The sequence below is a fragment of the Salminus brasiliensis genome, chromosome 19 (genome assembly GCF_030463535.1).
Source record: "Salminus brasiliensis chromosome 19, fSalBra1.hap2, whole genome shotgun sequence".
In the NCBI taxonomy this organism is placed as follows: Eukaryota; Metazoa; Chordata; class Actinopteri; order Characiformes; family Bryconidae; genus Salminus; species Salminus brasiliensis.
Genome location: NC_132896.1, coordinates 27,386,354 through 27,412,553, shown reverse-complemented (window position 1 = coordinate 27,412,553; position 26,200 = coordinate 27,386,354). Strand labels below are relative to the sequence as shown.

General features: G+C 42.6%; 1 protein-coding gene across 1 annotated transcript; it reads right to left on the bottom strand.

Moving 5' to 3' along the window:
* Positions 1-253: 253 nt before the first annotated feature.
* canx (calnexin) lies at positions 254-26,200 on the bottom strand. The gene is made up of 15 exons (XM_072663495.1): positions 26,131-26,200; positions 20,722-20,919; positions 17,896-17,969; positions 17,748-17,806; positions 17,470-17,611; positions 17,217-17,298; positions 15,681-15,873; positions 14,574-14,763; positions 14,017-14,130; positions 12,022-12,178; positions 10,498-10,713; positions 5,613-5,732; positions 4,774-4,891; positions 4,170-4,267; positions 254-3,169 (listed from the first exon to the last, which is right to left on the bottom strand). The coding sequence occupies exons 2-15, from the start codon at positions 20,914-20,916 to the stop codon at positions 3,107-3,109; spliced, it is 1,821 nt and encodes a 606-aa protein (XP_072519596.1). The 5' UTR covers positions 20,917-20,919; positions 26,131-26,200; the 3' UTR covers positions 254-3,106.

Sequence of the window (26,200 nt, the reverse complement as noted above, 5' to 3'; positions counted from 1 at the left end):
AAGGTACACTTCTGTAAACAGTGGAAATAAACTAGATCAACCCCTTCAGTTTACCTTTGCCTATTCGCACCAAAACGCTCAGGACTGCTTCAGCGAGACACAGGACAGCCTGCAGTCTGAACAGAGACAGAGAACATTTCTGCACGTCAGTCTCAAAGAAACAACAAAAATGAATTATGGCTGCTGTTGGTTCCTAAACCCACACAAATGTGATGTGACACTTAGGGGAAAGAAATACAAGGAAAATGTAGAATATGGGCCCTAAAGAAAAGTTGCTTTACTTCCAGCTTCATTACACTGCATACAATATTCTCCACTGAGAGGGGCCTGCACTCTAGAGTTGAGGTTTGAACCCAAAAACAAAGGACACAGTCTCAATCAAACTAGCATATACATAAGGCCATAACACATGTTAAACACCAGCAGTCAGAGGAATGCGTTATACAGTGATGTTGGAGAACTAGAAAAAAAAAAAATGACAAAGACCTGCCAACAAGAGAATGGAAGAGGCCACAATGCTCATGAAGTGATTGAGTGGGTTCAGGAGTAAGGAATTCAAGGCATGTCTTGGCCAACACACCAGATTTAAAAAGCTTTGAGAATGCGTGGGACTGTGTTGGGAAGTTTATGGAGAAGAATAGGTGGAGGTCCTACACAATACTGACCAACACTCTTAGGGCTCAGTATGTTCTTGTCATTTGACTCTTTCTAGATCAGTGCTTTCCTCCCAACAAAACGGCACGGCACACCCAGACTGTAAAGACGTCCGTCTTTCATCAAATCCATTTATTTTAGTTTTGTGAGTAACATGATGGAATTTGTCCCCCTCCCCCCAGCCTTAACCCACAGCCCTCCCTTCAATATACAGGACTCTGTCATTGATCATATTGATTTTCCTCAATCTCTACTACTCTACCAATGATAATCGTCTTTCTTCACATTTGCATCGATCCAGGCCATTCACTGCAAATACATCGCTTATGAGATGATGAAAAAAAATATATATAAAAAAACAAACAAACTCAAAAAGGTCCAAAACTTCCGGGACAAATCTCTGATGCAACAGGGACGACATTAAGGGACAGAGAAGATGCTAGTTAGAGAGAGATGCTCGATCAAGCTTTCAGCGTGGCAGCAGTGCAGCATGGAAATGTGAATGTGTATGTTCGACTCAGTTACTTTAGAAAGTGCCAACTTTTTTCATACTTGGGGCAGAGCTCAAGTCGTAGCGCCTTCCTCCGTCCTTCTGGATGGTATGCGAGCGGCGGAGGTAGGTTAGCCACACTAAAAGCGAAAATCAGTAACCAAGGCTAGCTGGAGTGAACGCACAACAGGATGCCTTACTCCACTCCAGATCGGGGTTCGTTCCCAGTAGTGCCGTTTCTCATGTCTTCGGGGTAAAATCTTAAAGGGCGGAGTTTGCATGAACTGGTTGAGGAAATCTTACAGCTTGCTTTCTTTTTTTCTTTTTACAGTCCGAGAAAGATCTTCAACAATTATGAAAATGTTCCCAAAGTCATTGAAGTACAGTCAAAGTCGAAGTGTTAAAATACACAAACACAAATAAAACAAACAAACAAAAAAAACATTCCGACAGGCTTTCAGCACTTAGTGCTTGGCCCCTAAACCTGCTATTGCTGCTGCTGCTTCTGCTGCCGTTACTGTTGCTTGGACAGGATGTTACATCACATGACGTGTGAGAGGAGCTGAGTCATCTGCCAATGGAGCGTCAGCCTTCTGACTCAGGGCACCAATGGAAAGACGACAGAGGCTGAGCAGAAATACACCCGTGAGTCACCTCAGGCAAGGACGCGAGTCCTGCTGCCTGGCGGTTTTATCCTTGGTGATTAGCATGGAAGTCTTCTCTGCATTCTCTCACCCACTAACTAAACATCAAAAGCTGTCCCAGTGAGAATGGTCTGGTTTGTCTGTCGCCCCTGTTATGAACTATTGACATTTTACTGCTATGCAAGTTCAAGACCTGAAAACAACCAAAAACGTATGAAAATCCATGATTTAGTATAAAGAAAGTTCTGGTGACATAAAAAAAGAAAATCATAACCAAATATATATTAGTAACAACAACAACAACAACAACAAAAGAAACTCACAGTACATTCACACAAATAAAATCAGCCAAGTGTGTTCGCGTCCTACGAAATAAGGCAGCTTGCTAGAACCTACAGCCTAACCGGCGCTCTCCATGGACCTAACTGAGCTTCTGCAACAGACTCCCAATCTCTGAAATGCACGGGTTACAGCACAGCCAGGGTGGCTTCAGGACCGTCTATGGTCTGTTCTGACTAAATGACAAAAACTAAACAAAAAGACCCTTGTGGAATGGATGTCAAGGTAGCGTGATCTCTCGTGATCTCGAAAACACATCAAGCAGACTGGTCAACACTACTGAACTGACCGTATCTGATCTCCATTCTAAAGTGGGGAACTGCTTGACTCCACCTCCTCTCCACTCTTGTATATGGATGCATAAGCATCTGCTTTGTATCCTACCATGAGGCAAGCAAAAGGCTGTAGTGTTGCCACAATTGATGGTCGAATGAATACTGTCCCGAGGAGCAAGGTGCCGACTGGAGGCTGGAAGGTGTGATTTGTTTAGGTTGGGAAAGGGAGAGAGGCCTTTTTTCTTTTTACATTAGCATTAGCAGAGTTAAGGAATGGTACAAGTTTGTCTTTCCTTTTTAGTAAAGCAAAAAAAATATAAAATAAAAAAACAAAAAGGGTTTCTACTCTATTCATCGTTGTCATCTTCAGCGTCAACGTCTTCCTCAGCCGGTCCGACACGGGATTCATATTTGATTTTCTTGCTTTCTTCCTGTTGATCGTGCCGCAAACCTTCCGCTTTCGCTCTGTCATCGCTTTAGCGAAGATGGAGCAGAAGACCAGAGAAGGAGGGAATGAGGGCGAGGAGGAGAGAATGAGGGAGTGAAATGGGGGAAGGATTATTTAAAAAAAAAAAAAAAAAAAGAGCAGGTCCCATTGAGGAGGGGTACAGGGTGGGACACAGGACACAGAGGAGAGGGGCTGCAGTTGAACAGATCCAGGAAGCAAAAAAGAAAAAACTAAACAAAACAAAAAAAAAAGTCAATCAGTCCTTTCTAGCTCTCGCTTTGCTTCTGGGGGACCTTCTCAGAAGTTCATCTTCTTGTTTCTGCAAAAGAGAAAAATGTGCTTGGTAAAACCAATGAAAAACAGAGCTGAAGATTCCGTATTAAGAACCCAACAGAAACACTTTAATAGAATTGAACTGCCTCAGGCTTTTCAAATATTTGATAACCACTCTGTGGTGGTTTAAAGTGTATAATGAGCCTTTCAAGATAATGGCTGTCAAACAGTTTAATGCCTCTGAAAGATAATTCACAAAGTTATTACACAAAATGGTTATGACTGTACTACCTGATGCCTGAAACACTGTTTCATACTAGTTTTCAGATCAGGTTTTGGTCCAAATCTACTGGTGCAAGATGTGACTAGGGGGCCCAAAAAAAAAAAAAAAAAAAAAAAAAAAAAAAAAAAAAAAAAAAAAACAGGCCACTTTTCTCTCTGTAATTGTCCCATTTATTATAGTGATTTTTGCCAATCTTTGTTGGTTACTTCTTATTTCTAATGGTCATTTAAATAGGAACATTTCTCAAATATTTAAGTTCACATTAAAGAGCCAATACTATATTAGAGCTCTGACCTACACAAAAATTGGAAATGTGCCAGTGTGATTAGTTCATAAGAGTGATAAGTGTGTCTCAGACTAAAATATGTGAAATGTTCCTTATAGCACCTTGTCCTTCACCTTTGTCCTTAGCTCACAAAGTGGCTGCCTCACAGGACAGTTTGTGAATATGTGTACTTATGACCTCATGTACAAAATGCCGGTGTGCTTGAGACAAACCAGCCGAAAATGTCATGCATTACATATAACCAGTTCTGGATTTTAACCCAATCAAGTCATGTGACCTCTAGATCACAATAAGAAAAATACTAATGAGCTGCTTAATTCAACAAGTTATTCATCTTGTTTCTTTTTTTATGTAGGACGACTAAACAAAAGTTTAAAGAGGAATACAAATACAAAAAAAAATCAAACCGCACCTATTTCAGGTAAAGATTATGTTTAGGGTGAGAATCTTGAAATGATACAAAAAGGTCCCTCCTACCTCATCCAATTTATCTTCCTCTTCTTCCTTTTTCTCTACTTCTTCTTCCTCTTCTGCAGCTGCTTCTGCAGGACTGTCTTCTGCATCACCTTTCTCCTCTGAGGAGGAAAAGACAACAAAATGTTATTATTTAGTTACAAAAAAAAAAAAAAACCTAAGATACTCTAAACCTGCTTCACCTGCTAATAAACCTTGAGCAAAATGCACAAGTAATACATTAGCAAAAATGTATTCATGTATTCGTCACAGTGGTCCTTGTAATGGTCCCTAGGACTGAACTCCTCTATTCTCTATCCAGACAGCTTCATGGCAGGAGTGTCAAGGTATCCCCCAACACCCTGGAAATACTGTCTGTTCTAGTTTGTCAGCAGGCACACTTGATTGGATGCCTTTGTCTTTAATGTGCAAGTCAAGTACAGATAAACCCCCAAGTGCTTCTTCTTGATGACTGAAGAAGCAGTTTGATTGCATTCCTCCTAACAATAAAAGCATTCACTGCCAGGGGTAGCCTAACTGACACTGCAAATATCTTGCCTTCTCTTTTCCAAAATTTTGAATTGAATGAATCGATAGGCAAAACGCAAAAACGCAAGGATGGTCATACCTGGCTCCTCAGCTTTTGCCTCCTCTTCCTCGTCTTTCTCCTCCTCTGCTTCATCCTTCACATCAGGCTGCGGCTCGTCTGTCTTTTTGTATTCTGCGGCAGATGGGGCGGGCTTCTTCTGCAATTTACAACAAAGTTCAGTAAACCATGACAAGTGCTGAAGAAACAGAGCCTGAGGGACTATTTTCTTCTCTTAGGATTAACTTACATTAACTTAAGTGGAATTCCCTATTTATTTTCTCATAGTTTTAATAACATAAAAATGTATGAATGATTTGAGATTACATAATAATAATAATAATAATAATAATGTAATAAATTAATTTATGTAATATATAAATCTACACAGTTAGGTAATGAGGGGTTTCATTGGAAATGGTGGGACAGATGCATGCTTTTAGTCCTGTAATTGATAAGAACTTGATCAGTGTTCCAGCTTTGGTTAGGGTGAATATGGAGTCAATACATCTACACACAAACTAATTTAAAGCAATGGTAAAGCAAAACCTCTGCGGTTCACGTCTACTGTTTATATGCATTTATTGACCAAAAAGACATCATTTTTATTTAACCCTTCCCTTCCAACCTTATTTTATTAATTTTTTTTTTTTTTTACATTTAATTTAGTTTCTCTCCCTTCAAGACTTTCTCTCTCCGGGTGTGGTGTCTAAAACGTGAGAAGCGTGCATATTTACATGGTATGGGCTCTTCAATTAAGAGTTTCCTTATTACAGGCTTCCTAATTGATCTTACTCCAGTAAAAGGATATGTATGGTTTGTTAGTTTGTTTGTGTTTTTTATGCATACATGTAATAGGGCTGTAAAAATAATGCACACACCTTTCCAGTGCAGCAGAAGACAATGACAAGGACCAGGGGGAGAGCCACGGTCAGAACGTAAACCACCCAGAGCCAGGGCCTCTCTTCCGCAGCAGAAATCATCTGGGGAATCAGGCCAGACTGCAAAGAGAGAGAACTGACCGTTAGAAATCTGTTACTTTCTCTCACACACACACACACACACAGAGAGAAAGAGAAAGCGAGAGAGAGAGAGCGAGAGCGAGAGCGAGAGAGAGAGCGAGAGAGAGAGCGAGAGAGAGAGAAAATGTACAGCTAAATGAGAAGGAAACAGGCCAGGAATTCCAACTTTAAACCAATATGACATTACTAAGGCCTTGGGCAATCTACACCCCATTTCAGAACTTGCTCCATTCTTCTATTCATCTCCCAAGAGGCGCAGAGTAAAGTGCACACTCAGTAGAGCAGGGCAAGGTTTACCACAACAAAACATTCATTACAGAACGAGGGTTAAGAGGGAGAGGCAGGGAGGGAGCACTGATGTAAACGCTGCCTGCTAATCACTGTGTGTCTGTATTATACCAACAAAGCCCAAACACAAAGAACAAGGTCATCATGGCTGATTAAACCAAGCACAATATCACCAGGAAAGGAAAATGGAAGTTATTCTTAGCCTAACCAGCAGGTGGCTTTTACGTATTCACAGCCCCATATCTAACAAAGCTGTCTCCCCATCTCACACACGCCACACAAGCCTCACACACACACACACACATCCATGCACCTCGGAACTCTCAGCACAGAGCTGGACGTCTATCTAGTCACGTCTGGCACGTTTGGAATTCACCTTTGGTGCGAGCATCAGGAATTCTCACGAAAGCGGTCCAAAACTCTGGTAATCCCAGAGTACACTCTTACCCCTAAACACCTCCCCTAACCCCCCCAACACCACCCCCCCCCCCCCCCCCAACCAATGAATGAGAACACCACTAACCCTTATAATCCACACTGCCTCCTAGAGCCCACCCCCACCCCGCACTCGTCTCCCACCTCTGCACGGCTACCATTTACACAAAGCAACACAAAGGAGGCATTGTGGGCAAAGACGACTTTCTCTGAGCGCTTCCTGTTATAAACCAAGTTGTGGCGTGCTCCTGTTGATCTGCTGCTGTGTCTCACACACACAAACCCCTCCAGGCACGTCACTATTAACTACATGACAAAAGAATGAAACAAATGTGCTCACTTCTAATAAGTCCTTTCACTTCCCTTAAAAGATATGTGCTTTAGTCAAAGGGCTAAATAAAAGTGGTCCTTCATGTCATCACTGTGGTGATATGAAAACCTGGTTCTACATATAAATACATATACAGTGGCATGCATTCAGGCACCCCTAGTCACAATTTCCGTTACTGTGAAAAGTTAAGTGAGGAGACAGGAGCACCATGCACTAAGGTCTCGGACATTAATTCGATTGTTAAGCCGGGGTTGCTCTACAGGATTTCTTCCCCCGATTTCAGGCCCGATTCTCAGTCTGGTCTACAGGAAAATCGAGAAGTACATGGACAATTAAGCATTGATGATATCCACGATACACTTGCATGCATCATAATTGCAATAAAATGTCATGGAGCATTTCAAACTTCTGATACTTCCAATCTGACTCAGAGTGGAATTTCATAGCGTATACGGGTCAGCGTCTTAGTCTAAACAGCTCCTGTTGGTAGCCAATGAAAACTGAGCAAAAGAGCAGTTTTTAGGCAGTTTCATTTCTTAAATTCCACCTTAAATGATACAGCAGCTACATTCTGGCGGAAGCACCATTTAAGGTATGGAATAAAATCGGACGAGGGGATTAAAATCACTGAGAAACTCTGGTAACAATTACATTATCCTCACCTCCCCATGTAAAACTGCTCCCTACTCCAGGGCTTTAAACAGTTGGAGAGTATAAATAAACTGTACTAAATTTGGACATAATTCCCAATGCAACGCTAACAACTGCATCACATCTCCTTTCTGGAAGTCTACAATACACAGCAATAAAAATAAATAAATAAATAAATAAATAAAAATTAGGCACTGCAGCAAAGAGCAGCAACGCACGGGTCAGTATGGTCATCTTTAGCCACAGTCTAGACCTGTCTGCTTTTTATGACATGCAACAATCAGGAAAATCATTCAGAAATGCTCCCAGAGCAAAGCAATTTGTCACTTGTTCCATCAGCAGATTAAGGCAAGCTATGTTAAGCTATTTACTGTGTGTTCCTTCCCATGGTACAGCTTCCTCTGGCAAAGGGAATGGGCCGTATTAAGGGACTGTGGCATGCAGGGAAATGGAGCTGTGGTCTGTGTAAGTGTGGGCGTGTTGGGGAGTAATATTATGGGGTACTGCAAGTGTGCATATGTGTCTAGATTCCAGTCATCTGCAATTCTTCAGTGGAGTTTTGGATGTAGAATAATTTTTACAGGATAAACCGTACTACAGCATGAGGGAGTGCTACTGCCTGAATCGGGAACTGTCCATACCCTGGTCGAGTACCTGTGTCCCTTTTCCATCTTCATTTATTTATTTGTAACGTAGGAGGGGTTCTGTGGCTTTGTGAGCATCTGTGTGGGGCGATCAGCTTCTTCTCCACCAAACATAAGACTTTCATCATCATTCAGCTAAACTGTTTTTACAGCAGGGTACAGGCATTCGTATAGTGACAGACTGTGTTTAGTGAAGTAATGAAGCGCTACATGGCGCTAAAACAGAGCCTGAATGCTGTAAAAGCGTACCGAGTCCATCAGCCTTTGAGTAATGTTAGCTAATATGAACTACCATTTGTTCCGACACCACAGTTCTTTTACTTCATCCTAATTAATTATCAGCTAAAGAGGATGGAAATGCTTGTAGTTCTCTCAGCTGACTTCTTTGAAGGAACCTTCTCTCCTGCAACCATCAGCATTCCTAAAGCAGGGAATCAAATCCTCATTCTACAGTGATTTTTCTTTAGGGGACACCGAGAAATTAACTACAAAATATTCCCGTAAACACGCAGCAGGAGTGGCTGCCACCTGACTCGTGAGGACTGCTTAACAAGTCGGCTGTTCCTAGCTCTACCCATTTGTCCCAGTTCAGTATGCTTGGTACCCCAGTGTGAGAGGAACGCTGCTACGGGTCACCAGTCAGTGTAAAAGGTTGGAATGGGTCTGAAAAAATAGAGATTTTAATAATACTGATGTGCCTTTCCTAAAAAGCATTAATCTGATCCAGCATTTTTGCTGACATGGTCCAGATTCCCAAACCAGGGCTGTCCTGATCTAAGCTAATTGAATGGGATCAGATATCGGCTATTTTAAGCTTATTCTAGTTCCGATCCCTTGTTTTTACTGGTGTGTTCAAGCCCTGTGCCCCCTGGTGTCCTCTAGGCACCGTTAACAAACATCATTCTCATCCTGCAGCAGTGAGGAGCATTCTCAGAAGGTAACAGAGCAGTTTAAGACCAATTTATGCTTCTGTTTTTTTGGTGTAACTGACTTTGCTGAGGCACACAGCCTTAACCATGTGGAGAAATACACCTCCACCACCAGTCAAAAGTATAAAATGGTCTACCAAACATAATGAATTACAGCAGGATGTCACTTTATATGAACTATTAAAAACAAAGTGACTTCAGCTGAGTATTTACGAGCAGCACAGCTAAATCGGGTGAATGAAGTATCTATAAAAACTTCAATCAGTCAATGGAATAAAGTCGAGACTCCTGATATTGATAAATGGACGCCTAACCAACACCAATCAATACGTTAGATTACTTGTATTCAGGGCTGCTATGAATATTTAATGTTACTGGGGAACTTCTCTTGCCAAAAATACGTAATAAATGACAACCCCAGTTTACAGAAGCAAGCGTCTGCCTTGCATAGAAGACAATAACAGACTTGTATTTGAGAGAGTGGGGGAGCTGATTCCAGCAAAGTTCAACATTAGTTGTTGTTATCAAGGTCAGTCTTATAGGTTACTGATGTCATCTTACCATCCCGTAATACTGCCACTGACCTCGATGGCAACAGGGATTTTAGTATGAGAGCACAGTATCAAAGCGTGTGTATGTGTGTATGTGTGTGTGGGTGGGTGTGGGTGTAGGGACAGAAGCTGCGCCCCACGCCCTGCAGAGGAACGTGGAGCTCTGCCCTGGCTGTGCTGTGTCGCGTGTGGGAAAGCCTCAGGGCTAAATGGAAACAGACTCTCATCATAGCCTCAATGAGCTGGATCACTCACACGCACACACACACTTGCACACAATGTCATGTACACAAACCCACCCACACACCACTTCTTTCCTTACTCAAGCTTCGCACCCACAGTTGCAGGACATAACCCACCCAACCCCATTAACCAGGACGAGAGCAACGTTCTGTTACTTTGCAGAAGCAAGGATGAGACCAAGAGAAAGCAGAAAAAAAGGATAAGCGTTGGTCAAGCGGGACAGACACCTTTTCCACTTGGTTGTTTTGTGTGACTAGTGACTGGATTGTAACCAGATAAGTTTTGATTTGTATGCAATTTGCGTTTAGCCGTCAAACACGCCACCAGTAAGATAGACTGGAATTCATTAAGTGCTATGTGTCGGGTAATATGCAAATTAGCTCATATATATATATATATATATATATATATAAGAGATATGAGAACGGCCAGATCGAATTATGCCTCTAGTCATATTTGAGTGTGACTACATGTGTTGGCAGAGCATAACCACAGTGGCTACTGTCTGAAAATAAGTGCATGTGAGAGTGTTTACACTATGTAACAGACATGGCACAGTTAAATGAATAAACAGCCAAGACAAAAAATAAATAAATGGAATTGAGCAATAAAAGATCTTAAATGTAAACACAGAATAAAAGAGGACATGTGAAGAACATTTGAGTTCAGCACCTCAGCGGCTCCCTCCGCAGCTTTCTTCAGGCCCCAGCCCTCGTCGGCCCAGCGTTCGGCTGTGTTGCGGTCAGATGTGATGAAAAAGTTGTCGAAGAAGATGTCAGAGGACATGGACCACAGCTCCAGACCCACGGCGCTGACGGGTGTCATGCGGAACGGATGCAGATCCTCAAAGAAGTCAGGGTTGGGGATCTTCCTGGGCTTCCACACTCCCTAGAAATGAAAGAAAAAACAGACAACAAAGTTAGCCTTTCAGGTAATTCTTGCAAAAACGTAAATCATCAGGATTGCCTAATGAATTCAGGCATATTTTAAGGATCGGATATCGGCTATTTTAAATCGGTCAAGTTCAGAGTATTTGTTTTTACCACAGTGATGAGCGCCATCTGGTGTCCTCAAGGCACCATTAACGGCCATTATTGCTCAGCCAGCAGCAGTGCGGACGTTCTCAAAATAAAGGCATTAAGAGTCTGCAGTGTGGAGCTATTTACAGTGGATCACGAAAATAGACCACAATATCTGAACCTTTATAAACCTTTCTCTGTTTTTAAACCAGCACTGAAGAGCACATTCAAAACCGAGTGGAGGCTAACGTTAATGCTAATGCATTAATAACACACACACACAAAAAACCCAAATCACAGCACATTCACCCACTATAAACCAGTGATTTAACATCAGTAGCCGACAAAACAACAGATATCAGTCCACAGTGTGTACCACTACACGCACAGGAAGTGACTTGGCTGCAGTGTTTTACAGAAACTGCGAGCTGAATGGTCAGGGTGGCGAGTCCGACTGGATTACAAGATAAGATTGGATCGGTATCGGCTAATATTCAGCATTAAGAGACTCAAACTGAAATTCTTCTATAAAGTCCTGAAGAAGGGTTATTTGCCTCGTAACAGTGGAACCCTGTTTGGTGCCAAATGAAACCAGTTCTTGAACTGATGCTTTGATGAAGAACATTCTACAATAGGTTTTCAGCTAATGTGAAAAACCTTTTAAGCATTGTAATAGTTCTTGTGTTGTGCTGGTTCTATATAGAACCACTGAATTTACAGAAGAATTTTTAAGAGCGTAATTAAGGCTTATGCCGCTTTAAGGCCGTTAGCACTGTGAAACCTGCAAGTCTAAATAATGACGTGCTTAAAACAGTGTTGAAAAGCTTTTCAAGACCACATTAGTAAGTCTACGTGACCCTGTATGTCACACAAGTGCGCTGCTGTGTATAAAAGTACATGAACATGGAATTTTACAATAGCTGTTTTTTTTGCTGTTTCTAGTTACACAGCTAAACGATGAGATATAAGCATCCATTACTCGGCTACATTAGTCTTTGTATCTTCAGTGTAAAACTAATGAAGTAACCAAAAGCCTTGGCCTGTTGACCACTTCTGAGGTAAAACTGTGTAAATTAGATCTGGGTTAGACTACATGATAGAAAATTAGACTACATCAAATATATGATTCCTTCATTACAAATTGAACGAGGACTCGCGAGAGCTTTTGGGGCCTTACCTGATAGTTGGGGTTGTCAATCATAGGTGCCTTCCACTTGCCCTTGTAGTTAGGGTTATCAATAGTAGGCCTCTCCCATTTTCCACAGCCAGGGGCAGACTCACAGGCAGGGTTCGGGACCTGAGGTGCTTCCCACTCACCATCCATATCCTCATCCCTATTGGGAATCACAGAGAAGAGAGGGGGAGGGAAGGGTGGTGGGGGGGGTTACGAACACAAATGAAGGAGTACGAACAGTCACAGAACAGAGAGGAAGGAAGATGAAGAGCAAAGACAGAACCCACTCTCATGCCTGCAGAACAAGCTCAAACACATACACAAGCGAACGTGTGCACACGCACACACTTCCTAAATCTTATTCCTGTGCCCATTTAAGCCTGCTCTGGGGGAGATGGCTTTAATTGAATTCAGACTAGAATCTGGAACAGCACGCGGCCCTGGAGTGCTCGGGTCATATAGCAAAGCTCTCAGAAGGCGGCAGTGATGCTGGATTTGGTTTGTTGTTCCAAACTATAACAAATAGTAGGGCTGGATGGTCTGAAAACAGCACCACACTGCAATAAGCCAATTACATGCCTTTACTGACACCGTTTCACCATTTGCAGCCTTTAAACAGTATTTTACTGAGATAAGAGTTTTCACACCCTTGGACATTCATGGTGAACATGCTGTTCTCTGCATTAAAGGCTAACATTGGTCATTCCTTCACTGTGTACAAAATACAAGTCGAAAACAAAACCCTCACAGAAATATTCAAGCCAACAACAAGTAAATTGTACTAGGTTACTAGTAGGTAAACTATCATGTCAGTCTAAGAGGAATTTCCAACGCAGCTTGTGTTCACACTTAGCCCAGTCCATTTTAATTGCAATCAGAATTAGAATAAAAATATTGCATCTGGCCATTGCACAGCAGTACAATGGAGCTGTACCCCCGCATTTAACCCATCTGCAAAAATGAACACCTACACAAACAGTAGTGAACAGGTCAGTGAAAAACACACCCAGAGTGGTTGTTGGTTAGGTGCCATGCTCAGGCGTAATTCCCCCCCCCCCCCTTTCTTGCAGGCCCAAGCGATCAAACCCACTTCTCTAAACTGTTCACGACCACGGTTGTTCCAAACACTTAATATTTATATTAATACTTTAACATGAGTTTTGTCTCCAGATGGTCTCTGGATCTACTTTGAACGGATTCTGTTTTCACTCGTCCCTAAATGCGTCCCCAGTGAGACCAGATGAGATCCAAATTTACTTTCCCATATAAAAAGTACACCAACACATACGTCACTTCAGTTGAACTTTCTGTAAACAACAGTTTCTCATTAAAACGGTCCTGCTTAGAGGAACAGTGGGGGTGGTTCTACAACAAGGTGGAACATCAAATGGCTCCCGCATTTCTGTAACGCATCGATCAGAGAATGCAACCGGCTATTTAAACAGAAAAAAAGAGCAAACTCTGTAATACTGCTCTCAAACACGAGTATGCACATGCGCAACGCACACGCAAACTCACATGCGAGAGAGAAGTCAAAAGCCACAGTAATTACTTGTTTTTGTTTTTTTTTTACAAGTGTAAAATGTATTCTGTTTACACTTGTATTAAATGTGGACAAGATCCATCTCTGACCAATGCTGGATGTGGTCAGAGTGAGCCAATCGTAATTCGATCACAATGCCTGACCAGGTGTAAACAAGCTTCAAGAGTAACAATTTATCAGCAGTTTTAGCTCCTTAAAAAACAGAATCATTATAAGTGACGGCTCTCATATTGGTTCTGATGTGGTTAAAAATGTACTTATTTTATACCAAAATGATCTAGAGTTTGGGTGCATCAAAGCATTCCTCCAGCCCACAAAAACACCCACAGGAACTCAACTGGATCTGTAATTGTTGTTAAATCACATTACCAGTGCATTGCCCTCCCTAGTTTAGCAGTTCCTTACAGTTACACAATAGCAACTGAAGTGTAAATGGAATAAATAGGGTTACTGACCAGTCCTCTGGTTTGATAGCATCAGGGTCGGCAATGTACTCTGGCTCATCGTCCAACCAGCCGTCAGGTTTGACTGCATCCTCATCAGGGATCTTAGAAGGAGCATCCTCATCCCTATACGGAAGAGCATGGAGAGTGAGTGCATGATCACACCTATACATAGAACTAATTACCAAAACACACACAGCAATCCCTGCCCATCAATGTCTATGACGATGACCACAGGTCAGAGGACAAGTAACAGAATCTAACATTCTGTAAATTAGCACCTACTTATATGGTTTCTGCCTCTGTATGACAGGTAGGTTGCACAACTAAAATATTTCAAATTTACCTCAGGTACCACACCGGATTAACCCATTACCTCATCACCAAGATAATCGTGCTGGGTCAGGTGTGTTAGTTTAAAGAAAACCCATCAAATACAGAAAACCCCGGACTGACTTCGCTTTACTTTCCGACACAGAACATGCCTTAGCTTTAAGGTAAAGGGGAAACTGCATAGACTAAAAACTGTAATGCTTCAGGCTCAACCACACACGCGCACACACACTGACCAGTCCTCGGGCTTGACCGCATCTGGGTCCTGGATCTTGGGTCTCTCGTCCCAGTCTTCAGGTTTGTGGTCGTCAGGGTCTTCGATCTCAGCGGGAGGGTTGACCGGAGGGGTCATATCGGACAGCAGGTTGCCACTGTTCACCACAGTCTGGTCAATCAGGATCTCAAAGCTGTTGTCAGGGTTCAGCACTGCAAGGTAAAACAGCAAATATTCATGAGAAAAAGGCTAAATGTGCTCCACATTCAACTTTTCTCTCACTGACACACAAGTACAGAGTCTCTTTATTGTCAATCTCTTTATGATGCCTGACATCTATTAGAAATATCTATTAGGAAAATCATTTCCCCCACAAACAAACTTGTGAAGGTAAGACTCATGAGTCCATGTGAGGAAATGTTTTTCATGTTTTCACAAGAAATATGATAATAAAATTTTTCTGACTTATATTTAAAGTCACTCTTCACACAGTGTTCTAGGACATGTTGGGTCTCATTACAGGAAGAGCCGAGATTGTTCTTAACATCTTGATATAAAACAAGGTAAATTTAGGAAGATATGCAAAAATTGAGAAAATACTCCTAGACTCCAGAGAGAGTAAAGTAAAACATCAAAGGTTTATCTACTCAATGGAAAAGAGAGTCCAGATCTAGGCCTAACCCAAAACCAAAAGAATTTTGTTCTGCTGCAATGATAATGCTCTGTTTGTGAATAACATGCTCCTGAATGCTCCTGTGTGAACTGTGATTTGTTAAGGCTGTAGTGTTCTACATCATTACTGCTCTAAGTACTCCTGGAGATATTATTCTTCTCACTTTAGAGCGATGGCTCTTCATTGCGATAAACAGTATTTTATATAAACAGATTTATAGACGTGTTCAAACTTTGGCACTCATTTATTTTTAATGAGTTCAGAATGAGATTAAGAGCATTCACTTACTTAGCTAGTCAGTTACACTGAACAAGTTATTTTTACTCTAGATCTCTAGTCATGCAAAAACCTCTCAAGAGTGAGTTGAAATAAAAAAATAAATAAAAATAAAAAGAGCATTGCAGTTTAAGTAAAGCTAAAGGGACAGCTGTAGACCAAATGAGGAATTATATTTACCCAGGGTGTAAAGATGGGTCTTCTTGTCAGTGTAGTATGTGCGAAGGTCAGATTCTGGTTTCTTAGCGTGTTTCTCTTCAAACTCGCCCGTTTTGGGGTTCTTGTGGCGGAAGATGAAGTGCAGCTTGTAGTCCTCGCCGCACTTATCCGGCCCGAACATGATGGTGTAGGGGGTCTTGTCAACAAACTCGTCCTGAAGAAGAGAGCGAGAGAGAGAGAAAGAAAAAACATTGTAAGGACACGCAAACACCAGCAAATATGGAGTTAATTGAAAGACACTGCCTTAAACACTTTATGCAGACCCTTTGCTTTCTAGTTGGAGGGTGGAGGGGAAGAGCATGACCCACTAAGCCATGATGCATTGTTACAATACAGCTACTCCACTGGCCTACTCCATATTCCGCCCTGTGTGCTACATTGTACAATAAATTGTACATTACAGAACACAAGCCTAATAACTATTCAACTTTCCTTAGTCCTACTCAACTTGCCATTTGCCAAATGGTCTAATGCTTTGCCAATGAAATACATAATACAGATGGTATTTAGAATTCCAGAGGTTGCAAGTGGTCTGAAGGAAGGAAGAACAGGGATCTTGGGCGAAGTTCAGAAATTACACCCCTGTAGTAGAATCCATCTGCATCATTCCTAGGAGAATCTCCTGGCATTAAACAGCTACGTTACTTCAGGTCATGTCCAAAAACCTTATTTTGAGACCAAACAAATGTTTGTGGACACCCCTTCTTAATGAAAGCAATTTAGCTACTTTAAGTTTGGGATGACATCGGGTGGTTATCATCCAACATCCTGGTCTCATTAATGCTTTTTGTAACTGAATGCAATCAAATCCTCACAGCAATGTTCCAAAGAAAGCCTTCCCTGGACAGAAGAGACAGCTACTCCAACAAAAGTAGGATAAACTCTATTTTTAAAACCATCACCCATCATTTGTGCTCTGCTGGCTCCACAGTGGTGGGCGCTACTGCAGTGCTGTGTATGGGAACATTCTTTGCTGCCCTCAGAATTGTTTGATGGCAGCAACAATAACTAAGTTATTACTATATGTTCCTTAGCCTCTGTTCATCCAGTTTCTAAGTTTTAAAGCACTGGTTCCATGGAGCAAACTGCTGTTCACTTTGCTCTGCCGAGTGACCTCTGGACCACTTTTCTTTTATGCAGATGCTGCTGGAATTTTGGAGGCCGCTGTTTGCTTTGTTCCACCATCTTCTATTTTTAGGGTTCTCTCACCATCGCTATGCAATGGAACACACTCCATTTAGTATCCGTACAGCAATGTGGAGCATTTAGCTCCACACTTATTCTGAAGCATGTTAAGGTGCTATATAGAACTACACATGCAAACAAATGTGCATCAGAAGAGGAATAACTCTTGGTCTTCTTAACCTGCCTGAAAGGCTAAAAGTGGAAACGAGTGCACAAGGTGTGGTGGCCTGACTATTCAGATGCCAACTGTTGGTAACTGCCTCTCTCTTTCTCCCTCTCTCTCTCTCTCACATACACAGAGTGTGTTCTTACCAGATCGAGGTCTGGGCTTTGAGAGAGCAGTTTGACGTAGGCTCCCCCGCAGTCTATTCCAGTCTGGAAGTTCACTTCGTACCTGAAAATCACACAGAACAAGTCAGGATGCATTGTCTTCCTTCAAAGATTTTCCGTCTTTCCATTTGCGAATCAGCTTTGCACCAATAGTGTCACAGACTGAAGCTGCGCCCTCCCCCCCGGTATAAACGCTTACATTTGTGTGTGTGTGTGTCAAAACAAAAATACTCACTGGACAATGAGGGGTTTAGTGTCAAATGTGAAAGGTCGCAGTAGCAGAGCAGAGATGGCGTGATGTTTAGCTCTGGATTTGAGTACCAGGCCTTTATCACCAGGCAGCTTTGTCTCCTTCATCTCTTCAACCTCCCATTTTCCTGTGTACACAGACAGACACACACACACACACACAGACAAATTTTAACATTAGGGCCTACAAGAACATGCTCAGCCTGGCACTTAAAATAACAATTAAAAAAGAAAAACCTCAACAGCCTCACTAATTACACTTACCATCATACTTAGCAATTTCTTCATCAATACCTTCCTTCTTCGCCTGAGATAAAACCCATCTGGAAAAATACAAACAACAGTTCAAGACACCACCAACACTTTACAAGACTGTCTTTATGGTTATGCAGCATGGTGATTTACAACTCACCCCTCCAGTGTTCCTTTGTCGAATGACTCAGCAAAGAAGTGTTCTCCCTTCGGCTCAGGAGCTTTATACGTCACCTGAAACAGAGGCATTGCGGAATAAGGATTGGGTCTGTATGACGTAAATTTCCAAGTATGAAATATGTCAATGTTATTGTTATAAAGACATAATAATAATGCATTTGCCAGTGTTGCAAGATATCCTGAGACATATTGGGCATCATCAAATGTTTAAATGATGTGATAAAACCTAAAACCATTTTCGCCACATTGCGCACCCCTATAATGAACAACTTACACTTCTTTATGGTGCACCTGGTGTACTAAAGTCAGTGAGAGCTAACAGTAAGAGATTGAATGCATGTAAATACACAATGTTACAGTTCACTAATAAATGATTACTACAATACACTTTGTGCAGTTTAATTGTCTGTTTTGAAGCAGGCACTATCAGATATTAGGTATCTAACCCTTTCCATATGAATCAGAAAAATACTGAAACAGTATGTTTTTGAACCAAAATGTAACGTCAGTAGAAAAGTATGTGGGGATCTGAGTGGTTCTGCGGAATATGGTGCTGCCACTATGACCCAAATCAAAGCTGGTTCAAATCCCAAGGTCATGCTGCCTGCCATCAGCAGCTGGGGCCTGAGAGCGCATAGTTGGCCCTGCTTTCTCTAGGTGGGTAGATGACACCGGCATCTGCTAGCCAATACGTTGGTTGTCCAGTGAGTCAGTTTTTACACTCTCAGTGTCTGGAGCATTACACGTGACAGGGAGTATTAACGAGTGGGTTGGGTAATTGGATATCCAAAATTGGAGAGAACAATTGGGTTAAAAAAATTAATTAATGATAATAATAATAATAAAAAATGATTATTATTATTATTATTATTATTAATAATAATAATAATAATAATACATTTTCATTCATCACTGACAGAACAATGCATCAAAGGCATTTGGATGCAGCCAATCTGAGTACAGAGGGAGAAGCATAACCTTAGCACGTAACTAGCTTTTGTAGAAAACACTTTACACAGGTTGTTTTGTTGGAGGACGCAAAAGTTCAGTTGGAGAACCTTAATTTATCACACTTAAACTAAAGAATCTTTACCTTAAAAACTAGTTTTAATTGTTATGGATTTCACAGCATCTCTTACCTCAGGTCACACCAACACCAAGTGAAAAGCCTGTGAAACTATGGCTGGATTTGTAACACTGAGGTAGCTGATGGGATCATTTCTAAGTTAGTAACTAGGTCAGTAGGCTAATTCAGAAGTCAGGGTCAGATGAACTTTACCACTAGATGGCAAGAACCAAAGTCAATAAGAGCAAAAGCGTATATAGCATCACCCTGCAGGAACAGGTTTAAAACAAGCCTGAGATGAACTCTCAGTGTCGTTTATATTCTCTGTTAGGTGCAGTAGAAGTCCAACTGCGTTCTTAAGTGCAGTTTCATCAGATGAAACAGCAGATATGAAAAGCATAACCATAAAACAGCTTTTCCTATCCAGTGTGGGGATAAGGAGCTGATGGAGCTGATACAACTGTCAACTTTAGGCAAACGATGGCACCTTCACGTTTTTTAGCCTTGTGACTGTGGCCTCCATTCTCTTGTTCTGTACTGTGTACTGAACAACACAAACCTAAGGACTCACTCATCAGAGTTACCCGCCAATGTACTGATTAATCAGCAATCGACCCAAATACATCAAGAATTTTTTAATAAACTAAGAACTCATCTGTAAATTATGTGAATAGCTACTCTTTATACTTCTTATCCAGTATCACTATAACCTGCTGTTCTTGGGACACTTCCACCTTGATTATGCACTTTAGACTATAGACTGGACGTTTTGCTGCCACACCTAGTAATAGCCATTGAGAACTAAAACTATCCCTTTCTACCTGCTTATGTAATACTACTGCTGCTGCTGCTTTTTCTTGAGGAAACAGTCCTGTAAAATCCACAGCTTTTGCTTATTCAGGGTATCTACGTCTCTTTAATATCACTATTTTGGGATTTATCTATTTGCTCCTTTGTGTCTCCTTTGTATCTCAGTTGAGCATTAGCTAGCCATGGTATGTTTGGCCTGCTAACTACAGTATGCTGACCTAGGCAAAACCTAGCTAGCCTGCTATGGGTCCAAACACCACAGATCAAGTTGCATTACAGCAGTTACAGTTACAGACGCACCTTCGGAGCTGTAACTGGGCTTAGCTTAGCTTACCAACATCACAGAAAAGGGATTCATTTGAGCTGTCGGTTGCTCTACTTACTCTTTCAGAATTGAGTCTAAAACTTTTAGCAGTGGACTTTTGACCCTTTTCTGTGGTGAACCGAAAATAAGCTTGTGCTAAACAGACAGATAATGTTGTATACCAAATGAATAAATGGCAACGTTTTGAAGGTACAGTATGAACTATGCAGATAGCACCCAACCCAAATATATGTTTGCATGATGTGCAATGTATCTACATTCCTGGCTTTATATACACTATGCATCGAAATGTTCGTGGACACCCCGGAGCTACATTTAGTTGCACCCATTGTTGGCACAGCTGTGCAAACAAACAAAAACTTTGTCTTTGTCTCCAACAAAAGCTGGATAAACCATTTTAAATTTGGGAAGAAACAACGAATAAGCAGGTGTCCCAATACTTTTGTCCATATAGTGTAGGTTCTCCTAACAGTTTTGTGTCATGATGGTTCTATGCACAAAAATGACAAAAATCTTTTAAGAACCCATTTGCAGCTCTTCCTGCAGCCCCCTAGTGGCTGATGAGCTGTGGGGTTAGTACTGTGACTGTAGAGTAATGGGCTTACGGTAGGTGCAGAGGCGGGTGCGTGGGCCGGCTTCTCCTCTTCATCAATTTCTCCATCCAGTAGCTCGTCGTCTTCCAGGTTACCTACGTCATCTTCCACATCCACATCCATGTCGTCTTCCTGAGCTCTCACGTGCAGGGTCACGCACAGGCCCAGCGCCAGCAGCAGGACACACAACTGCGCCTTCAGGTCCATAGTCTAAGAAAGAAAAATAAAGCCAAGGCAGATGAGGCGAGAGCCGACATTAGGGAACAGAACGCTGCAATTTTAAGCATTGGGCAGTAATTCTGTATTAACTTCCAAATTACAGAGATGGTAAATGTACCACAGCCACGCCTGTCTACACCCCAAGCACAGGCTAAAAAACATTTTATCACCCCTTGTCTAACGTCAACAGTGCTGGGCGGCTGCCGGGCATTCAGTGGACGTTACCATCCCAGCACTGCTTTACTTCCCATCGCCATAGTGACGGGAGACAGGTAGCAAGTTCTGCAGTCTCAGCCCTTTTCCCTTAAGGAGATTTAACCCAATGAGATTAAACCACCATACCATTACGCCACACACACAAAACACAGGCCTGCATGCATTTTACTCCATGACATAAAAAATGTTCTTCCGTAGACTGTTTTATATAGGACTTTTTTTTTTTACCATCATTAATCAAAGAATATCTTTAGTCAAAGAATCCCATTTCAATATAGAGCCCTTTTCACATAGCACACAGACTGGTGGGTTTTTGGCCCATCCAAGCATACATGCGACTCTTAATGCTAAAGTCTTATACTACTTATATTATACTTATTGACGGCCCCGATCCTGATCCCGAACCTACTCTAAAATAACTAAAAAAGGACTACAATACCCAAGGACCCAAGGTCTAAATAGCACATTAACCATGGGTAATGGGTCAAAGACTACATGTGGTGTTTGCGTTGCCATAGCTACACAGCTGAGATCCTGTCCACACAGCTTTTTTGATCTCTCTATCTGTCTCCTGCAGCATTTCAGAAAATGTATCAGTCTACTCCTGAACACAAAAACATAGGGGAAGCCAACCCAACAGGGGGCGCCAACACCTCACAAAGTCCTTAACAAAAAGAAATTGTAACAGCTAAAACAGACCTAAGTACAGCACAAATCTAAAGCACATTAAAGGGATGGGATATCAGCCATCAATGCTTCCAAAAAGCAGCATTTTACCCATTGACTCTGAAACTCAAGTTTTTAGAAACCTCCATCTTGGTGGGCTTTTTCCAAGGTCTCGGTTTTCAGCAGTGTAAAACAGTTTAGATGCAGAGGAGACAATACATTCTCAAATATCTACATACATGTGGATGTAGCCCAAGACAGTTCATAGGTTTACATTATCATCTGCTCACAATTCTCTCATTTGAAAATGACCCCCCCCCCCAACACAATAGACCTGTCTGAGATGTGGGAGTATCTGAGGGAACTGCTGAGGGAAACTGCAATCAAGCTTCTTCCCATCTGCTTACTAGAATTAGAGTAGTTCACTCGGCCTCTGCTCTTCCACAAAACTACTGTGACAGGAACCACAGAGAATTGAATCTTGTGGCCTGAAGGAGGGAATCAACTCAATTTCACTTCCATCTCAGGCAGGAAGGAGAAGGCCATTTACAAACAAATTCTTATTCAAAGCTTCAGCACAATCCATTAAGTCCACCATCGCTCCAGGTCACCCAAGAGGCCCAGGGAAGAGAACTCTAGGAAGTCCACAGTGACCACTCCTCAGGGATATCCACAAACACAAATAAAGCTACAACCCCCCCTTGGTAATTCTAAGATGTGCACACACACAGAGCAAGCATATCCCACCGAATGTGCCTCTAATGAGCTTAAGACGCTCAGGATTAGCTCGATCGAGCCAGTGGTGCCAACTGTGTACGCTAGCAACACATCACCATAGTAGCTTCCCCAAACAAACCTTGACTACCACATGAAACTACAGAGAAAGAGAAACTTCCTAGGTGTAGTAACAGCACTGAGCACTCAAACCCTACCCCTCAAAGTGTGTGACGCAAGACACAGGCACTGAGAGAGCGTGTTCTTCTGCCCTACAGATACAAGGTGAGAGTTTTAGAAGGAAAGGGCTTGAATGTTGCACTACAGTACTACAGTGTTTGTGTCCGTGTACATTTGTGAAAGAGAGAGAAAGAGTATTATAGAGGAGGGGGAGGGGGGGGCTTGATATATACTCCCCCAAGGGAGGCCCATCTGTCCCTGAATTTAACTAATGACCCCCACTACACTCCCACAGTACTAAGGCTTGAGGCGAGAGTAAGCTAATCAGCAGTTTAAACCACGGGCTGATAGAATATGGGTCCCATGAACCCCCAAGGCTCACTGACTATGCATGGAGGCCTCACCTCACAGCTTACAGGACTTAAAGGACCTACTGCTTTCGCCTTGGTGGAGGTCTCATGGAGTCCATGCCTCGACTGGTCAGAGCTGTTAATTAAGCAGGATGGTTTTAATGTTATGGCTGATCCGTGCATTTTAAATACAGAAGGCAGTGTTACACGTCCAAATGTTTATGGACACCCTTTCTAGGGAATGCATTCAGCTACTTTAAGTTGCACCCATTGCTGACGTGCGCACACACACAGCTTGTAGTCCTTGTAGAGAGGTACTGCCAATAGAATAGGACTCTCTGGAGCAAATACACATGAATTGTACCCCTATTTGAGACACCCCTGCTTGCTCTGACGGGCTACTCACAGTGCCTAGTGTGACACATCCTGCAGCTCTGCGAAGCAGCACACAATGTCTGTCTGGAAAGTCCGGAGGGCATTACCCCAGCAGCTGGTGCCTGCGTCCATCAATACGGTGCTATTTGTAAACACCAACCGGTGTGTTTGCACACCATGAACCCTTTTGCGCTAGATCTGGTGTTTTATAACACCTTTATAACATACGCTGGGACTTTAGGTGCATGAGGAAGGGCTGACGCATGGATGCCAGAGCAGAACGGAAGCTAAGGACACACTTGGGGTCAATTGGTGTTCATTTAGGCTGAGTTACAGAAAAATACCCTGGACCTACAGAGATCTTGGGTGACATTAGCTTACATTAGCTTGGTAATTTCAGTGTGACTTTAAATTTTTGGTGGTCCACTCCTTTAACAAGTGGCCAATCATGACAGTACAACTTCAGTGGGAGTATTTACTTATATATGCATACTAATGTGCTTTAGCTCCCCCATTGAGACCCAAAACAGTGTGGGGGGAGGAGGACCAATTCAACAACGTTGACTCCACAATGGAAAGCATGGTGCAGGTTTTTCCTGCCGAGTTGCTGACCAGCACAGGAGAGATCTAGCTTGCTGATTAAGAAGGGCCTGGGTCCATCAATCCGATCGGAGAGGAGTCTAATCTGCTAGCAGCCCGGCAGCCCGACACCCCCAAATGAACTCCAGCTAGTGCCCCACTGCTCATGGCCCCACCCTAATCTGACAAAACAAAATTTGATTACAATTATCCAGCCTGAGGCGGCTCATCAGAGCCGTCACTCAGAGAAGCCTAAATGCTAATTCTCACTTTCAGTTAGACAGAAGAGCAGGACGTGTCTTGTTTGGGGAAGTAGATAAATCAACCAGCCTAAAAAGATAACTTGATTCTAACTAACTCACCCATGGCCTCATGAGGCCATGAGCTAAAGCCTGGTGCCTTCACACCCCGCTGCCTCGGCTTGGCCTGGGTTTCATCCAGGCCTAAGATTTAGAAAAGGGGGAGGGTAGGAGGGTCACAGTCTATACATGAGGGCAGGGAGGTTAACACACAGATAGACACATAAGCAATAGCAGCTGTCAGTGCACTGCAGTGTAAAGTAAGGAAAAGCAAAGAAGGATAAGACGGCGGGTGCGCTGACCTGGCCTAGTTTGCCAAGATATCAACAGTTGTGAAGCTAAAAATGTCTTTTTTGGAAAATGGCCTTCCCTTGTTTCTGTACTCTCTTGTGTCTTGGGTCTACAATTAAGAGAGAAGTGGTTCAGTGAAAAATCGGACACTCTGAGGTTAAAGTGGCTAAAAAAAAGTCTATATAACAGTCTGTGACCTGGTCTTCTGCTATATTAACTCAATGCACAAGCACCAAGCACCAAACACCACTTAACTGGTGGTATGCCGCCGCCGCCACCACACACCAAACATGGTAGGGGGCTGGGGTACGCCCAGATCAGTTCGGCGGGGGTACAAATGGAAGGGGCTGACAATTATTACCAAAGTTATTCTGTAACGACCCACAAACAGTAAGAAGAGACCACCATTGTCCTGGTTTCCTGTGTCACGACTCCTTCATGTGAGGTCAAGCTCCTTTGAGAGCTAGACCCCATTACTCTCCAGAAGACTGGTCGTTCATAATACTGGTCGTGCAAATGTCAAAGCCTGTTTATTTCGCATGACCTCTATATCTGGACGTCTCCATGTCTAAATACATACACATGACTTAAGCCACACCGGTTGGGCTGGTTTAACCCCCCAGCTTGGAGCTTGCCCCCCTTATAACTATCCCACAGCCGCAGAGCAGGAACCCAAACCTAACCCAAAGGACAGAAGGCGTTTGGCACTATTCGACCGCTTATAAGCTGTAATAACAGTAATAAACCCTTAATAAACACTGGCCATTAGTAAGCTAATCGACCCGCAGCCAGAACTGAGTCTCGTCAGTCTGCACGCAATCTCTCCAATTCACCGTTAGCTAGCCAGCTAGCCCTCCCCCAAATTAGATAACAGGCCACGACAACCACGTTTAAACCAGCTTTTATGCTACACGACTGGTCAGGATTTATGGCCGACAGGTTGCACATTTACTACATGTGTGTTTTCCCTCTGAGAACGCGTAACTCGACCGTCTTCTCCTGACACCTGTCCGGTTAGCACAGCAAGCTAGCTAGCTAGCTAACCAGCACGCTAGTAATGATGGAAAGTCCGACTCTCCGAATTTGCCAGACTGATTCGTTCGAACGAATCGACTGTCAACTGATTCGAATCAGCGGCTCTTACTACGTTTCAATATGCCGCTTTATCTATAGCTATAGCTGTTTTGGGCTTACGCGTATTTGGATTTTACTACAAAACGTTTTAGCTACATCTAACAAAAAATAGCTATAAGCTTTGCGCATTTAGAACAAAAACGTACGAATCTAGAACCGATTCAATTAATTGATTGAAATGAATCAGTTCCAAAGAACCGATTCCCTAACGTCCCGGCCTGAGAGCCACGCAGATCCTCAAACTCGCCCACCGGTGAACTCGCTGAAGATAGATAGCTCGCAAAACACACACCGCACCAAACGCTGCAGATTAAACACATTAAACTTCGAGAAACGACGCGTCTTCACAGCTACGGCTAAAAGCTGTAGCTAATTCTGACCGCTGGAGTTTTACTCACCGCTGCTCTCTCACGTAGCAAGCCGCCTGCAACTACAGCGCATCACGTGTGGCTACGGAGAACGATGGCC

Bases quoted from the DNA above. Each gene is read 5' to 3' on its own strand.
- canx (XM_072663495.1), bottom strand. From the start codon at position 20,916: ATGGACCTGAAGGCGCAGTTGTGTGTCCTGCTGCTGGCGCTGGGCCTG. The intron at 17,970-20,721 runs GTAAGCCCATTA...CCTCTGTTTCAG, and splicing joins CACCCGCCTCTGCACCTACC to GTGACGTATAAAGCTCCTGA. The intron at 5,733-10,497 runs GTGCTGAACTCA...CTCTCTTTGCAG, and splicing joins CTGCGGAGGGAGCCGCTGAG to TCTGGCCTGATTCCCCAGAT.